The sequence below is a fragment of the Macaca fascicularis genome, chromosome 7 (genome assembly GCF_037993035.2).
Source record: "Macaca fascicularis isolate 582-1 chromosome 7, T2T-MFA8v1.1".
NCBI lineage: Eukaryota > Metazoa > Chordata > Mammalia > Primates > Cercopithecidae > Macaca > Macaca fascicularis.
This window is the reverse complement of record NC_088381.1, coordinates 44,875,379-44,894,909: the sequence shown is the minus strand read 5'-3', so window position 1 is coordinate 44,894,909 and position 19,531 is coordinate 44,875,379. Positions and strand designations below refer to the sequence as shown.

The following is a 19,531-nucleotide window of genomic DNA, read 5'->3' as shown; positions in this document are numbered from 1 at the left end:
AATGGTTATATTAAACATTGTAAATAAATTCTCCCTAACTTAAACTATAACTTTAAAGAAATCTCATCCAAATTCTCAGAAAGACGTGCAAGTGGGGTACAGGAGGGAGGGGAAAAATGCGATAAAGTAATTCTACTTTATCTGGAAGAATGAATGTAAAAAAAAAAAGTAATGCAGGAGAATCAATGTCAGCCCTGCCAGTGTGGTTCCAATAACCATCAATGTGCAGATGACTCACACATTTTTTCCCTCTATCCCAAATGTATCCTTTAAGCCTATCTGCCCCACTGCCTATTCAGGATGTCTCACAGGCATTTCAAACTCAAAAGTTTCAAAAGTAAATTCATTATTTTCTCCATCTCGTCCTCCAATGCCAATGCCCATTCTTCAAAGCAAAACAAAACAAAACACACCCACACTCAGTCCTTTTCCAGTGTTTCCTCTATCTCAGCAGTAGTATCATTTGCCTAGCTACCCACCAAGAAACCAAGGACTCATCAGTGACATCTCCCTTTCTCTTAGCCCTCAACTTTCAATTCATCACTTAATCCTGCAGATGCCCCTACTTACCTCCATTTCTACTGCTACCACTCTAGACAAAGATACTATTTCACTAATACTTTCACAAGAGCTGGCTCCTAAGAGATGTCCTTCTGCATGATTCTGGCCTCCATTTAAACTATTTACTACTCCAAAGAGTGATCTTTTCTAAAAAGAAATACAGCACTATAAACTTTCTGGTTAAAAAGAGAAAATCCTGGCCAGGTGCAGTGGCTCGCGCCTGTAATCCCAGCACTTTGGGAGGCCACAGCAGGTGGATCATAAGGTCAGGAGCTCAAGACCAGCCTGGCTAAGATGGTGAAGCCCCGTCTCTACTAAAAATACAAAAATTAGCTGGGTGCAATGGCAGGCGCCTGTAATCCCAGCTACTTGGGAGGCTGTGGCAGGAGAATCGCTTGAAACTAGGGGACGGAGGTTGCAATGAGCTGAGATCACGCCACTGTACCCCAGCCTGGGCAACAGAGTGAGACTCTGTCTCCAAAAAAAAAAAAAAAAGAAAAAGAAAAAGAAAAAAAGAAAAAGAAAATCCTTAACTTTAACATTACCTACAATGCCCTAATGGTTTAGTCCTATCTTACCCCTCTAGCCACATGTCATATACCGCTCTTCCCCATTCTCTGCACTCTAGTCAGTGAATCCCTCTCAGCTTCTTGTAAAAACCAGGCTGACTCCTACCACTGGGCTGTTGTGTGGGTAGTTTCCTCTGAACCTTTCACCTGATTCCTACTCTTCTCTTAGCTCTTGGCTCAGCCACTACTTCCTCAGGGAAGCCCTCCCTGACTGCTCTCTCTCATTCAAAGTGCCCTTTGACACACTGTAAAATCACCATGTGCCTCTCTATTATAGTACTTGTAAGTAGGTTCACATTCTTTGTGTGTGTCCACCAGGCCCCTAGATCACAGGCCTCATGAAAATGAGCTTTTTTCCCTCCCTATGGTACTGCCAGTTTTGAGTACAGTATATGGCACATGGTAAGCATTCAATAAATTTCAAATGAACTGGTGGATACCTATGAGTTCATACCATGAAAACTGTCCCAAAAAAGAATGCTAGACTAAGAAACAATATAGAAAAAGGTCAGAAACATACTCAGGATATGTAAAAATCAAATATGCAACCATGGTGGCATCAGAATCAACATTTATTTGGTTAACGGTGTTAGAATCGGCTATTTAAAAAGTGAAAGAAAGCAATTTTTACCTTGCACCACACATATATTTAATATGAACTAAATATTTAAAGGCAAAATATGAAACCTTAAGTCTAGAAGAAAACAAACAAATAATTCCATAGATTGGGAAGGACAGATAGGCAAAGCATGGTGGAGATGAGCTACACAAAAGCTTTGTGTAGCCAATATTAAATAATATTAATAATATTCTGCATATTAAATAACAAGATAAAAATAAAAGGCAAACAAACTGGAAACAAATATTTGTAACATGAAACAGAATTAAGTTTTACTATATGAAGATCTCATAATCAATAACAAAAACAGCAACAGAGAAATAGACATGGATACAGTTTTAAAATGTAAATAATCACAAATATAAAACATATTCAATCTCAGTAATAATGAAAAAAGTACTAATTAAAACACAGTGGTGGCATTATTTACCTAACAGAATTGGTAAAAATTTCAAAGAAGATAATAGTGTTAACGAGCACGCAAATAAACACTGAAAGTCAGAGAATAAATTTGTACATCATCTTTGGAAAAGGTAATCTGTCAATGTACACAAAATTTCTTAAAATTCTGTATGCTCTTTGACTCAGCAATCCCACTTCTGAGAATTTACCCTAATGAAATTATGATATATGTATGCAAAGTTATAGCTACTAAGATGGTCTTCAAAATGTTCTCTGACATACCAATGAATCAATCAATAAATCAAGTAACATGCTCAATAGTAGGGAACAGGCAAATTTATGGCATATTCATATTGGAATATGATATCATCACTTAAAATAATGCAGAAGAACATGTAATTATACAGGAGGACATTTATGATCAATTGTTGAGTAAAAGGGCCAGGTTATAAAATACTGGATACTTCATAATCCCATTTTTCAAATGGAAACCTGTTGAAAATTCATTGTGAGACAAAAATAAATCCTTTTGCAGCTCATTTTACATAATTTACATATAAATTCAGGTAGGCATGGTGATTAACCCCTCCTTATAATACAAAAATCTGGTAGAAACAAAAATTTCCTTACTCTTCCAATTTCTGCAGTCCAAGAAACAACAATGGTGTTTGGTACTGTTGTGGACAGTCGGACAAGTGAGGTGATATTAATTGGTCGGCTGGGTCGCTTTGGTTCCACGCCATTTTTTGTAGGTGGAAGGTAACCCTAAAAATGAAATATAATTTATTTATACTTATTATTTCCACAATCATTTTGACTTCCATTCCTTAAGAAAAAAACCCTTACAAACTACATACTAGAAAATACGAATGTTTTCATTAAAAAGCACAGAAGCAAACATTTACAAGTTTCTTGTGTTATTATTTTTCCAAACAACCTTATATTCTCCTTGTAGTAAACCTGAGAAAAATATTAGTGATGAAAATTCAAAGTCTCTTAAATTTAAAAATCAGGACAAATTCATAACAAGCTTAGACAGGTATATGAGGAGTATTTCAAGGGCACCAGAAACAGTCCTCACCCCTACTTCCTGTTTAAGACAGCATTCTTCAAATCTCCTTTCTACCACAGGCTTATAGACTCACATGAACACAGCTGAGACTCTGTTGAAAAAACTTCTCCCCAAAATCCAGTACAATACTAAAGCTACCACACTCAACTTCAAATCCTATGACCCCAAAGCTAATGTTACTGCTACTAACTGTACATAGTTGGTACAAGTGTTTCACCCAGTCACAGGAATATATATCCAAAATAAAAATGTTTTCTTAAGGAAAAACTATGACTTAACAACAGCTGTGATGACTTATTTGATAGCTATGTTGGCAATGAATTTTAAAAAATAGTTTTTAGGACTTACTGGAAGGCTGCAAGGTTTTGTATTCACTTTCACACAAAGATTGGGTGGGAAGTGATCTTCTTGTGGACAACTGGTTTCTGATAAACAAAACCTAAACAATAAAGGACAAGTTTAATTTCCTTTATTAAAGGATGACTTCGTTAGTATTATTGTTCAGTAGATAAATTTAAAAGATGGTAAATTTAAAAACAACCAAAAGGGAAAACTATAAAAACTGGACTTTTCACCCAATTAATAAGTATATGTAAATAGGCTTAAAATAAATAATTCTGTCAATGTAAAGTTTTGATAATCATGACTATCACCCTGTAGTTGTCTTCGTGATATTGGTTAACCAATTATTTGATTGGGTAACCAATTATTTGGTTAAGCATGTTCTGAGAAGCACTAGCTTTTTCAGCGATTAACAGGTGTTAAAAAGAAAAAAAGAAAGGCTCGTTAGTTAAATAAAATTAAGAAATTCTGAATCAAAACAATTAAATTAAGTTTCCTTAATACAGAACTTTTCGGAGCTTTAATAGGCTAATAAGCATTATAAATCTCTAAGAGGAAGACCTAGCACCTGTATGCAGTATTTTCTAAATTTATTTGCCTATGAAACACTTTCTTGGTTCTTAGCAGAAAATACTGAGAATGCTTTTAAGTCCATCCCCAGGATCAGTAAACCAAAGTACTACTTATTTTTTGAGAACTGAAGACACTGAATATTATTTGTGTTATATCCACATGAATTTAGAATACTATTTTAGAAACTTATAAAAATATTTCTAAATTAAATGCACAGTCTTTTGGAAAAATCAAGGATAGATACATAATTCGTAAATTCTCAGTCTATTCACTTTTATTATTATTTTGCTATTTAAGACATTTATTCTTTATTAGTTCCTATTCTCAATATACATCTAAGGCTCACTGCACTGTTACAGAATGCTCATAGCACCCCTGAGTTACACAGTATGGAGAACCCTATCTCTAAATTCTGTGAAATATTCCTCATGTGCAAACAACTCCTCTCAACACCTGTGGTATGGGGTTCTTAACCTGCTGGCCATGAAATCTGAGTATGGGGATAATGCACAAAATAAAACAATTTTATATGTAAACTTTTACGAGTACATATACATATTCATTTTTACAGGGAAACCATCCACAGCTTCTATCAAATTTTCAAAGGGATCAGGGATCCATAAAAAAGTTAAGATTCACTGATCTACAAAGATTTTCTAGAAATATACTTAGCAAACAGATGTCAAAGCTCACAGGACCACTCCTAACCCCAGCAGAACCTTCCATTACAGGCTAATTCTTTATGCTGCAACAGTTAAGAGGATGTCACAGTTTTAAAATAATTATTCCAATGCACATAAATCAATTTAAAACATGGACCCTGGCTGCCTGAACCCTTTCCTACAGGAAAAGAGTAATTTAAATGACAAGTCAGTGTCTATTCAACTAATCTAAATCACCCTAATGAACTGAAGAGAAAAAAGAAAAAAAAGGAGTAGCAGAAAGTTTCTGTGAAGTGGTTCATGGGGCAGAGAGAGGGAGTGGAGCAGGGAGGCGCAACAGAAATGAAAACAGACTAGGTGTCTAACAGAGAAAACTTGGATCCTAATTCTCAACTAATTATTTTCATGCTTTAGATAAACACTTATAATTAGGATAGCAGATAGGCATACACTCCTAACTTAAATAATATACTATGGTTGCAGACCTAGCAATGTGGGGCAGGGAGAGAAATGATCTATTTTATTAAAACACAAAGAACCACCTAACAACGACCAAATATAACACAACATGGTTCTTTTTTTTTTTTCCCCCCAAGTCCTGGAGATAAATTTCAATTAAAATAGCAGTCATGGATTCCCTTGGAATCTGAATTATAATAGCTGATCTATCTAGACAACCTTACTTCAAAATGTGGACCACACCTGTTGCTGCTTTAAAGAATGTATGTGTATTAATACAAAATACTTAGTAACTAGATCTTTTATTCTAAAGCTATGGTTTTTAAACTCTGTTTTAGTCTTGGGACTCTGTCTTCAAGTGAAAACTAACCCAGAGTCAAACATGCAAAACAGATAAAAGAGATAAAAGAAGCCCCACTTTGGTTCAGACTGTGTATGTGTTTAGGAGAGAAGAGGAGGGAGAAGGGGAGGATGGCAGAAGAGTATGAGGCCCTAAGGGTGGCTCCATGCAACAAGTTTGAAAACCACTGATTTAAAGGATAATGTCAAGTATCAGTACAAGCAAAATGTCAACTGTTGAGGCAGGAAGTAGACTACAGCAATACATAATTAACTATGGAGACATCTTATTTTTGTCCTTTAATTTATTCAGTCATTATCACAATCTGGCCGAAACAAAATATACCTTTTATACAGAATCATCTTCGGCAGTGCCTTCCAAAACTGAAACTTAGATTATCACTAGTCTACTGCGGTAAGGTCCTGTCATACTGTTTTATGGTATAAAAGCTATTAAGCATAGTCATATCCTTTTTAGAATCTTCAACTCAACTTTCGACTTCAACTCTGCTTTCTCACTGTTTTTACCTTATTATTTCAAAGTTTAGATTAGAGGTTTTCACAGGATTCCATAAAGTGCCGAACAGGTGTTTTAGATTAATTCCTTTTTTAGCCTCCTAGTGTATTTGCAATTTGTACGTACAACTTAGTATCTGATTATTGAGACAAGGCTATCTGTTTGATTTATCCTCCCAACAATTATAGGGAAAACAGCTTACTGAGGAAAACAACTGTTTTACATTTTCTCTTCCATCCCTATTGCAACACTGTGGACATTTAGGGTGGGAAATTGAATAATAAAAGCATAATATGATGGTTTATATAAGCACGGTTTATATAAGGGAGATATATATATATGTATATAAAAGGGAGATATATAAGGGAGAGAAATAATACAAAAGATTTCTTAGATATTCTAAAATAAATGAATGGGCTAAGAAAACAAACTGAATAAGGGGTTGTGAACCCATGTTGGAAAATTTCCCATAAGTCTTTGAAAATTTTCAAGAGATGTCTCAAATGGATCCTAAATTAGAGCACATTTAAATTATTAAAAATATAGAACAAAACAAATTAGAGTATTTCGGTGTTTGTTAGTCCATGAGATACTGTAGACTTAAGTACTAATTCCTCATGCACAGTACTTTGCCTCTTATGGAGATAACGCCCATGCTTTCATAAAACTTGATATGATATTGTAAGATATCATTAGCAGGAGCTTCTCAACCAACTGAGGGCAAATATGGCTAGATATATAGAACATGACTTCCTATATTAAAATCTAAATTGGGGGGTGGGCAGGTGGGAGAAAAAATCTAAACTGGATGAAAATTAGAATATCTCGTAACAGGAGAATGTTTTCCCTCACCCAAATATCTAAACCTAATTCTTTCAATACACTTACTGAAAAATCAGGTAGATTTCCTCTTATTCCTTAAAAAATTTTTTCCATCTCCCCTTCCTGATAAGGAATATTATCTTTTAAACTTTGAATATATCCTATAGTCAGCACTATACCTTAACTGGACCTGTACTGTGAAGTCACATTTGGTCCCAGAAATGTCCCTAGAAGAGACAGAATAGGAATTACAATTACTTTTAAAGTATTTGCATGAAAGTTCATTCAAAGACATTGTTACTCTAGTAAAGTTTTTCAAATTACCATAACTGTTCTTAATTAACACACTATATTTGCATTACTAATATTTGCAACACACAAATACTAACTCACCAATCACTGTTTTTTAAAATCATTTATTCTAGTCTACTGGATTCAAAGGTCAAACTGCAAGTTACACTTGCTGACAACTTACATGGAACTACTGATTTGCTGCACTTGTTGTGGTGTCAAGGCAAACGCAAAACAGGTTTCTCGAAAGCGCTGACTGTTGTCTGATGCTAAAGAAGACAAGAATTATACTTTCAATTACCTTTAAATTTGCCAGTAAAGACAAAAGCAAAAAACAAAAACAAAAACAAACCACACACTCACATGTCTTTAATTAACTGGTATATATTCTAGAGTTTAGATAACAAGGCAATTAAAGCACTGAAAAATAAGAAATACACTAATTGTAACATAACAGAAATAGAAACAAAAATGGCTAATTCCAGAATAACATATCAGGATTCAAATTCAAACAATACATAATCAAAGAAAGACTAATGAAAATCTTTCTAATCATATAAACATTTGCATCTAAAGAGCACACTTGTATAAAAACATACGAATTTTATTTAAAATAGAATGATATAAACCCATTTAAAGAGACACGGTTTCTGGAAGAAGAAACAAACATACCCACCTTGAGAGCTGCACAGGTGAGGTAACATTTGGTTTATAAAGTAAATTAAGAATTTTATCATCTCCTGTTTAACTCCACCATGCAAGTTTTATACAATAAATATCACGTACAGTTTTTCTCCTAATCTTAGATGAGTTCAAAATTTGCTTATTGTCACTAACTCAAAGAAGGAAAAGAGATGTAAAAGAAGAGAAGCAGGCCGGTTGCGGTGGCTCATGCCTGTAATCCCTGCACTTTGGGAGGCCGAGGCGGGCGGATCACGAGGTCAGGAGATCGAGACTATCCTGGCTAACACGGTGAAACCCCGTCTCTACTAAAATACAAAAAATTAGCCAGGCGCGGTGGCGGGTGCCTGTAGTCCCAGCTACTCAGGAGGCTGAGGCAGGAGAATGGCGTGAACCCGGGAGGCGGAGCTTGCAGCGAGCAGAGATCCGGCCACTGCACTCCAGCCTGGGCGACAGAGCGAGACTCCGCCTCAAAAAAAAAAAAAAAACAAAACAAAAAAGAAGAGAATTAAGTAAGAAAGGAAGGGAGGGAGGGAGGGGAAGAGATGTGGGAAGAAAGACAAACACATGCAAGCAGGTAGGTAAGCACAGTCAGACTAGAGCAGGGGTTTCTGAAGTATGCTGTTATGAGCCACAATAGTTTCATTAGACTTTTTGTTTGTTTGTTTTTTTAAGAGACAGGGTCTTGCTCTGTTGCCCAGGCTGGAGTACAGTGGCACCATCATAGCACAAACTCAAACCCCTGGGCTCAAAGTGACCCTCCTGCCTCAACCTTCTCAGTAGGTAGAACTACATGCATGCATCACCACATCCCTTGGCTTTTAGTACATGTTAGATACATTTTTTAAAAACATGGTTAATATCCTTTTTGCTCACTAATGAGTCCTCAGTGCTTGGCACAAGGAGGCACTGAATACTATTTATTTGTTGAATGAGTAAAGGAATACAAAAATTTAAGAAATAGCAGATTAAACTATTTATACTACTTTTCCAGGGTAATTTTCTAGAACAAAATGATCACTAGGAGTTATTATTAAGAAACTCCCAGCCTCCGGGGCACTTAAGTCCTGTGCTGAATAAGCAGCTGAAGTTGGTTGTTTCAATCTCTTGCTTAAACTGAGTTTGATCATACTTGCAAGAAACATTTCCTTTGCAACTACCAACCAAATTGCAGTATGTCATGTCAGAAAGTCGATACCAAACGTATCATTGAGAAAGAAATAGAAAAGAGCACTGTTGATCTAGAATTCCATCTCAACATTAACAGTATCTTTCAAAGGCCAGATTTGCTTTCTGCTTTATGTGTTCTGGGATGACTTTTTCTTAAAGAATCTATCACCAAGGAGCAGTCACTAACAGAAAAAGTTGTCTTAATTGTGAAGCATCAACCTGGCAATGCCAATAACTAAGGCCCAGAATGTAGAAAAACAGCTAACATTTTCCTCTGTCAGGTAATGCAAGTAACTAACTTCTTCGCTTCTTAGAGAATATATCTCTATCAAGATTTTAGTCCAGTAGACTTAGCCTAATTTAAATCTTTGGCTCTATTTTTAAAAAGTGCTAAAATAATTTCTCAAGTCCAAAAATTCATATTACTCTCTAGGCAAAATTTCAGATGCATTTTAGAATATATGACTACAGTAAGTTTTGGATATATATAGGTTTAGAAAGAGAAGATATAACTAAAATAATGAGGCTATTTCTTATGTCACAAATAAAAATCAGGTTTCTTACTTAATAATAGCCCCTACTTCCATCTCCTTTTATATATACATTGTAACACTCATGGGGTTGCTACTATTTATCTAGAAGAGCACCTTTCACACTTTGTAGTTTTTGGGCTTAATTGCTGTTACAAACGATAGTGAAGTCTTTATAGTTCTGGTTTTAGAAAAAACTATCTAAAAACCTTTCTGAAAGTGAACTAAGCTACCACTAGCCCTTTCAGAAAAATTCTGGACAAATTACAGAATCTTCATACTGAAAGGACTCTTACGAAATCATCCAAAACAATGACCTTCAATGTTGGGGGTATACAGTTCCATGGGTAAAAAAGACAATCCATAGGGATACATAAAAAAGTATCTATCTGCAAAACAGAAGTTTTATAAAGATGAGATTTTACATAAAACCTAAAATCTAATTTATAAAAAAACTAAAATGTTATATAAAATCTTAATCTTTCTAAACTCTTATTTTTCCTATAATTGAAAAAATTAACTGACAACAATTATACATATTAATGGGGTTCGCAGTGATGTTTTGATACATACAGTATATAGTGATCAGATCAAGGGAATTAGCATATACATCATCCCAAATGTTTATCATTTCTTTGTACTGGGAATGTCCTATATGTTTTATAACATATGAGTACAGTAGTTGATGTATAAGCTACATATATAGTATGTACAAGTACTTTGCTAAGAGTATGATCAAGTAAGTTTGCAGATCGTTGATCTAGAGTTCAACCTTCCTTTCAACCTTTCCATTCATTCTCTGTTTGAACCCTTTTAGACATGTGGGAGATGTGGCCTTTACTTTGTCAGGCAGAAGATGACTGGTGATGAACAGTTTAATTGTAAAAATGCTTGCAGCCCAATAGAGAATAGTAGAATATTGTAGAAAGGGACAAGATTACACAGACCTGGATTCCAAACCGGTTTTGCCACTTATGTGTCATGTGACCTTGGGTATTCATTCACTCTGAGTTTTTCTTCCAATATTTAAACACGGAAACATACACACTCTGATAGGATTATTTTGAAGAATGTAAATGAAGTAACATATTGAAAACAACCAATAATTTCTTTTTCTTCTCACTTTTCTTCTTACCACTATACTGAATCAAAATATATGAGGCTGTAACTTCCACCCACTGATGCCACACAGCACCGAACTAATCTCACTATCCAGTGACAGCCATTCTTCAAATATTTGAAGAGACTTAATATGCCCCTCCCTTTCCAATGACTCTTCCAACTGTATTTTAGTAAAGATTTCAGAATTACTCACTGTCCAAATCTTCCTCCTCCAGAAGTACCCCAGGTTGTTACACTCTTATTAAGGTGACAGAACTGGCTGGGCATGGTGGCTCACACCTGTAATCCCAGCACTTTGGGAGACCAAGGCAGGCGGATCATCTGAGGTCAGGAGTTCAAAACCAACCTGGCCAACATGGTGAAACCCTGTCTCTACTAAAAATACAAAAATTAGCCAGGTGTGGTGGCGAGAGCCTGTAATCCCAGCTACCTGGGAGGCTGAGGCAGGAGAATAGTTTGAACCTGGGAAGCAGAGACTGCAAAAAGCCCACATCACGCCACTGCACTCCAGCCTGGGTAACAAGAGTGAAACTCCGTCTCATTAATTAATTAATTAATTAATTAATAAAGTGACAGAACTGGACAGCACTGTCACAGCACATATTATTTGTTCAAAATATGTGTTGTTGCCCTTCTGTATTGGCCTATCCCAATGGGAGGATAATGTTCAGGGCCATGGACATTACCCTTGGCCAATGAATAGGACTGGTAGTGTACCACTTACAAGCAGTTCTTTAAGAGGCACCCTATGGTTTTACTATCTTTGTTTCCCCTCTGCCTTGATCCCGGAGCAAACAGAACATATAGCAGAGCCACAATCTGCAGCTAGTTAAGTAACGTAAGTGGGAAAGAAGCTTTATTTCTTTGGTTGTTTATTTTTTCTTTCTTTTTTAGAGACAGTGTTTTGCTCTGTTGCCCAGGCTAGAGTGCAGTGGCATGATCATAGCTCACTGCAGCCTCAAACTCCTGTGCTCAAGCAATCCTCCTGCCTCAGCCTCTACAGTAGCTGGCACTACAATAGTGGGTGCCACCATGCCAGCTATTTGTTTTTTTATTTTTTATTTTGTAGAGACGAGGTCTTGCTATGTTGCCCAGGCTGAACTGGAACACCTGGCCTCAAGAATCCTCCCATCTTGGCCTCCCAAAGTCCTGGGATTACAGGCCCAAATCTTTGGTTGTTTCTAATAGTTGTTAGCCATTGAGATCTAAGGTTGCTTGTAAGTTGATTGATGTATTCTTCCAGATGTGATGTCAGAAGAACACTACTTTTATTAACTACTTTCTAGTATTGTTAATCCATACAATAATCATGAAGACAATGTCATCAGACCATTTTTCAGATGAAGAAATTGAGGTTCAGGGTAATTACTAACTTGTCAGGGCTTCAAATTTTTAAGTAGAAAAATCAGAATTAGAACTCAATCTGTACATCTCCTATCTCCAAAGTTCATGTTCCTCTCATAACATAGGTTTATTAGCTCTCTTGATCTCGGTGCTGTACTTCTACCAGTGCAGCCTTGCATTACACTGGATCATAGAAAATTGGAAAAGAATTACCTATTATCCTCTTACTATAACTTCTTATCACTTTTAATCTATTTCCTTCCAGTCATTCTTACATCAAACTGTAGATACAATACGAAAGCTTGCTTTAAAAAAATTACCCTTATTACATTTTCAATTGCAGTCTCTATTGCCATTTTTAATTATTGTATTCTCTCAGGGGACATATGAACATTTTAATTACTCCCCTGATTAGTCATTTAGGTTATTTCTAATTTTTCACTATTTGAAACAACTCTGTGAATATCTTTGGGTTTAAAGGTTTGTTTTTTGGAAGGGTGGCAGGTTATTATTTTCTTTGGATCAATTCCCAGATGTGAGATTTCAGGGTCAGAAAGTATGAAGATTTTTATGAATCTTGACACATCACAAGAGTGCTTTTCAAATGGTTATTTTACATATGAGACCATCAGCAATTTATGCATCTAGTGATAACACTCTACCCTGGTCAGCATGGGAAATGCTGCTAATTTAATGAATGGATCCTGGTAATTCTTCAGTAGTTTAATTCACATCTAAAATATTTTTATGTTTTGTTATTTGTTGAATTTCCTATTTAGCTAATTGTCCAGTCTTGTCCTATGCCTATTTATATATTTGCATAAGGGTTTCATATACAAGAATATTAAAACCTTGGAAATTTGCTACAAATATTTCCTCCAGTCATCTATATATTTTTTAAAATTTCATTTGGCTACATTTTTAGATGATATAAAAGATTTTTATGTGGTCCAATCCGTCAACAATCTCCTTTTAAATTCTTCTGCTAATTCTGAACTTAGCTGTTTCTTTGCATAAATTCAATAAATACACAATTAATTTTTTGGCTTACTGTTTCTATGTAAATATTTAATATATCTGGAATTTTAGTTCATATTTTAAAAATCTAAATTTCAGTACTCCAAATTGCTTACAGTTACATTAACACCATTTGTTAAATAAACTTTCCCTTCCCTATAGATATGTGTGCTTCTTTTATCATATATTAAATCCTTATGTCCTGTATGTTTCATTCTGGGCCACATTCCCAATTATCTTTTTTATCCTGGTGCTGGTACTCTATTTTTTGTTACAGCTTCACTATGTTTCATTGTCTTATAGTTAGGTTTTTCTCTATCCATTTTTTTTTATTCATCTAGATGAATTTCCAAATCTTTTTGTTATGATTTTTAAAGCTCAATAGTATTCTGAGTAGCATTACAATAAACCTATGAATTATTTTGAGAGCTGATATATTTACATCTTTAACCTTCCTGTCTTGGACTATTGCACCTGTGTCCATTTATTCATATCTTCGAGGTTTTATTTCTATCATAGATTAGTTACACTGTTCCCATTAATGTCATTCTTAGCAAAATACCTACCAATAGAAGAATGATTGAATAAACATTCATAGAATACTCTAAAACCAAAGAAAGAATGAAGACAATTTCTATGTGTTGGTATGGGGGTGATCTCTCTAAGATACATCATTAAAGTGACAACGACAAGATTAAAAAAATACAGTATGCTACTTTCTGTGTAAGAGAGGAAGTAAGAATATATAAAGCTACTAGCTTTTTTGGGGGAAAAAAAAAAAAAAGAAAGAAAGAAAACCAGAAGGATAAACTGAAATTAATTAAAAATGATTACCTATGAGAGACAGAGAATGAGATAAGAAATAGGAAGAATTTTAATATAGTTTTCTAGTTAATTTTTACTTTTAAATCAAATTCAAAAGATAAAATTAAGCAAAAATGAGTATTTCTAACTTTTTAATATTTATGATATTTTGCATGGACTCTCACTTTGGTTGTTATTCAAAGTGGTTATTACACAATTTCAATATATCAATTTTTGTTCTTCTGAGCTCTATTTTGCCACTCAAATTGAACTTAACCCTAGTTTTACAGCCAATTTCTTAGGATTTGCAGATAAACCTTCCCTTAACTACAACTAAGGAAAAATTTAATCTTCCTTTCTAGCGTTTACACCTCTAGTTCTAATTCATGTCTTATTATATAGGCCAGAACTTTTAAAAGAATATTTGTAGATCTTCCAGAGTTACTTCTTTGCTGTAAAATTTGATGTACCTTTAACATTGTATTTTTTTTTTTTTTTTTTCCCTGGGAGATGGAGTCTCACTCTGTCACCCAGGCTGGAGTGCAGTGGCGCCATCTTGGCTCACTGCAACTTCCGCCTCCCGGGTTCAAGCGATTCTCCTGCCTCAGCCTCCCAAGTAGTTGAGACTACAGGTAAGGGCCACCATGCCCAGCTGATTTTTTGTATTTTTAGTAGAAACAGGGTTTCACTGCGTTAGCCAGGATGGTTTCAATCTCCTAACCTGGTGATCCTCCTGCCTCAGCCTCCCAAAGTGCTGGGATTACAGTGGTGAGCTACCGGGCCCAGCCAACATTGCAGTTTTTAACAATCACCCGCAAAATTGCTTCAAAATATACATGCCTGGGAGTTTAGCCCCCAGTGGGAATAATTCTGATGCACCTCCATTATCAGGAACTACATCTAGGGTTCTTCGTTCTTTTTTTTTTAGAGGGGGTTTTGCCACATTGCCCAGGCTGGTCTCAAACTCCTGAACTCAGACAATCCACTTGCCTTGGCTTCCCAAAGTGCTGGGATTACAGGTATGAGCCACCACGCCCAGCCTAGGATTTTTTAAAAAACTAATAAAGACCCAGCAATCCCACTTCTAGGTATTTACCCAAAAGATTTGAAAACAGTATATCAAAGAGATGTCTGCACTCCCATATTCATTGCAGCACTATTCAAAATACCAAGTATTGAATTAACCTAAGTGTTCATCAGATGAATGGATAAAGAAAATGTGGTACTAAATATATATATACATAATGGAAAAGCATTCAGCCTTAAAACAGGGAGAAATTCTGTCATTTGTGACAAAAATGAATGGAATTAGAGAATATTATGCTAAGTGAAATTAGTCAAATACAGAAAGGCAAATACTGCATTCTCTCACTTATATGTGGAATCTAAAACAATCAAACTTATAGAAACAAAGAGTAGAATGGTGGTTACCAGATATGGTTAGAAAACAGGAGAAATAAGTTATTTTTTATTTTTTATTTTTTTTATTTATTTTTTTGAGACGGAGTCTCGCTGTGTCTCCCAGGCTGGAGTGCAGTGGCGTGATCTTGGCTCACTGCAAGCTCCGCCTCGCGGGTTCACGCCATTCTCCCACCTCAGCCTCCCAAGTAGCTGAGACTACAGGCGCCCGCCACCACGCCCGGCTAGTTTTTTGTATGTTTAGTAGAGACGGGGTTTCACCATGTTAGCCAGGATAGTCTCGATCTCCTGACCTCGTGATCCACCCGCCTCGGCCTCCCAAAGTGCTGGGATTACAGGCTTGAGCCACCGCGCCCGGCCTATTTTTTTTTTTTTTAAGATCTTATTGCACAACACAGCGAACACAGTAACATTTCAAAATTGCTAAGAGTAAATTTCAAATGTTCTCATCACCTAAAAAATGTGAAATATTTGTGGAAATTGATATGTTAATCAGTTTGATACATTAGATTTGAGCATGTCACATGGTATTCGAAGATCATAACATCACTGTGCCTCATAAATATATACACCTATAATTTTTAAATAAATAAATATAAAGCTGTCTGTTGACTATAAAGATTCCTTACAATGTTAAAGAACACCTTTTCTATTTCATTTTTTAAAAATTATTAATGGGTATTTAATTTTATGAAACCTTTTAAAGTTTCTACTTAACCTCCAAATAAGCTAATGGACTCTTGGAGTCAGAACTGCAGGTGCTTACCCCAGTTCTGTCATGCAGTAATTGTGTGACCTTGGGCAAACTGTCTGACCTTTCCATGCTTCAGTTTCTTCATCTAGGTAATATAACCCTAGAGAAACCTTATAATTATTTTGATAACTAAATAAAAATATAAAACCACTTACAACAGTGCCTACCTAACCCAAAGTAAGCAATCAATAAATGTTAGCTATTATTAAATCTGATGAATTTATGTGTTTCTTAATACTGAACCACTTAGGACTTCTGGATAGAGGATATATCTCTAACAAGGTTTTAGTCCAGTAGACTTAGCCTAATTTAAATCTTATTATTCCTTCAATATTCTGATAAATTCTACCAGTTAATATTTTAAGGAACACAACTATATTCAAAAAGTGACACTGAATGATAGCTTTTTTTTTTTTTTTTTGTTACCTTTGTTTCTCTGTATTCCTCTTTGGCCTGCTTACTTTTTAATAACTGAGAACATTTTGTAGTATACAGAAATTGTTTATTCCTCAAAAAAAGTTCTGAAGAATTTACCAGCAAATGTATCAAACCCAGAGTTTTTCTCTTTTAAAAAAGTAGTTCTTTGATAATATTCTCAAGTTATCAGTATATCACATTTTATACATTATTTTCACTACATATACATTTAGAAAAAACATTTGGAATGTTTAATGTATTTGGAAATTTCATTGACGTTTCTGAAATTTATTAACATATAACTGTGTTAATGTATCGCTCCTAATATTTATATATATATATTCCTTCTATGTGATTTAAATCTACTTTCTATGGTTACTTTTGTTTAATCAGATCTGCAAGAAGCTTATATATTTTGCCTCTTTCATAAGCTTTTTTTTTAGGTTTATTAATTCCACCTTTTTTCCTACTTTTAAAAATCTTTATTTTTAATTTTTGTGGGTATACAGGTGTGTGTATTTATGGGGTACATGAGATGTTTTGATATAGGCATACAATGCATAATAAAGTATTTTTTCTAGTTTCATATGATGAAATATTGATTTCCCCCCTCAAAATGAACATATCTTTGTTTTTTATTTCCAATTATAGAAAATATGCAATACTCACTGTAAAAAACAAAAATTAAAACCACACGAGATTACAAAATAAAAGTCTACCTCATAGTCTAGCTGCTTCCCCACAGGATGAAGAAAACCCCTGAACATTATGAAAAATTTGGTATACAACTATAGAACTTATAAGCACACATAAATCTATGTGTGAGAGAGAGGGAGTGTGTAAGTACAATTATTTTGCAATCTGCTTTTTCATTAAGATTTTAAATTTTGAGGATATGTTTTCATTTCAGCATAAAAATTATCTAATCTACTTCAATGTCTGCAAAGTATCCACTATATAAACACAATTTTAAAATAACTTTTACTTTTATCTTTAATATATTTTCCCTCCTACTTCTATTTTTCTTAAATTTTACACTAAATTCTTGCTTCTTCATCTTTTTAAACGATAAAAGCATGCAGTGTTTCCTTTTGGCTTTTCATTAATGCTCTATTTCCATAATCTATTTTTTAAATGTCATTTTAAAAATCTTTGTTTTAGTGTACTCACAGCAACAACTTTTACAGTTTCTGCTGTTTTGAATTAGATATTATGTTTATGGTCAAGTATATATATAGCTTTATAAATATTGCAGACACTTGAAAAATAACTGGGCCAGGTACAGTGGCCGAGGTTACAGTGAAAAATGATCTACCACTGCATTCCAGCCAGACTGACAGAGAGACCCTGTCTCTAAAAAATAGTAATAAACTGTATCCTCTAATATTTATAAGATACAAAATGTAAGAAATACATGTTATATAACACATTATATATTAAAAGTTTTTTTTTTTTCCTGTTTGTTTTACCACTGGTTACTGCTGTTTATCCATGTCATTTAGTTTTCCAAGACAAAAAAAAAATTCATTATTTCTATTTTAGATTTTCATTATCAAGGTTTATCTTTTCTAACATTTCATTATTTGTTGTACATTCTGTGAATGCTTCTCAAGTTTGTCCTCTGTTCTACTAATTTGATTTTCTACGATACTATTTCTCACTTCCAATGAAGACTTAATTTTGGCTACTGCATCCATTTGCTGGAATGCAAATGGGAACAGACCCTTCAGAGAAACTCATTCTCAATTCCTAATACCACTGAGAAAGGTTATTACTTCTAGCAGAATCTGGAATGTTTTAACAGATGATGTTCTAATAAAAAACAGTCATATTTTTAGAATCTGCTTTTTCTCATTTGTTCCAAAAAAATTTTCTTTTTAGATCAGAATTCTCAAATCCGGCTATACATTAGAATAACTTGGAGAACTAAAACCATACCCTAGCTAACAACCAATCCCACTAATTGTGAGATCCAGATATAATATTTCTTAAAGGTTTTCCAGGTTGGCCAGGAGCAGTAGCTCACACCTGTAATCCCAGCACTTTGGGAGGCAGAGGCGGGTGGATCATTTAAGCCCAGGAGTTCGACACCAGCCTGGGCAACATGGCGAAACCCTGTCCCTATTAAAAATACAAAAATTAGCTGGTCGTGGTGGCACACGCCAGTAGCCCAATTACTCGGGGCTGAGGCAGGAGGATCACCTGAGCCTTGGGAGGTTGAGACTGCAACGAACTGTGATTGGGCCACTACTTCAGTATGGGCGACAGAGTGAGTCCCTGTCTCAATTAATCAATCAATCAATCAATCAATCAATCAAGTTTTCCAGGTGATTCTAAACGGACAGCCAAATTTGAAAATTCCCATTCTAGACTGCTAGTTGAACTGCCTAAACCAAAGATCTAAAAGGAGAAAAAGGCCAGGCATGGTAGCTCACGCCTGTAATCCTGGCACTTTAGGAGGCTGAGGCACGCAGATCACTTGAAGTCAGGAGTTCGAAACCAGCCTGGCCGACATGGTGAAACCCCATCTCTACTAAAAATACAAAAACATTAGCTGGGCGTGGTGGCGTGCACCTGTAATCCCAGCTACTTGGGAGGCTGAAGCAGGAGAATTGCTTGAACCCAGGAGGCAGTGAGCTGAGGTCACACCAGTGCACTCCAGCCTGGGCGACAGAGTAAGACTCTATCTCAAAAATAAATAAATACATACACAAAATAACATAAAAATAAAAGGAAAAAAATTAGTCTTGGTAGAGATTGCTAGCTTAGCACAGCACATCAGCTGCTTTTACTCTATTCTAAAATTCCAATAAAAGGTCAGTAAGGATTTTTCTTTGCTTGCTTGTTTTGTTTTTGTGTTATAAAATAAACCCAATAAGATGAGGAGAAAGGGATAGGAGGGCAACAAAAAGTGTAGAAACTGGAAAGCAAATATATGAATGGTAAAAAAGTTACGAAAGAAAAATGCATCCTAAACTAGCAGTGAAGCTGCGAGAAACAGGAGAACTGATCTAATTTATAATGCAAAATACCTGTACAAGTGGG

General features: G+C 35.1%; 1 protein-coding gene across 4 annotated transcripts in view; it reads right to left on the bottom strand.

The window, feature by feature from the left end:
• The window catches only part of PIAS1 (protein inhibitor of activated STAT 1), a 140,751-nt gene that overhangs the window by 43,011 nt on the left and 78,209 nt on the right, over nt 1–19,531 (bottom strand). For all 4 annotated transcript variants that reach the window (XM_065548108.2, XM_045395639.3, XM_073996123.1 and 1 more), the window contains exons 3-6: nt 7,413–7,497; nt 7,117–7,164; nt 3,572–3,662; nt 2,782–2,916 (exon numbers count right to left, since the gene is read on the bottom strand). In XM_065548108.2, coding sequence (XP_065404180.1) covers nt 2,782–2,916; nt 3,572–3,662; nt 7,117–7,164; nt 7,413–7,497 — 359 coding nt within the window. The remainder of the gene's footprint in view (nt 1–2,781; nt 2,917–3,571; nt 3,663–7,116; nt 7,165–7,412; nt 7,498–19,531) is intronic.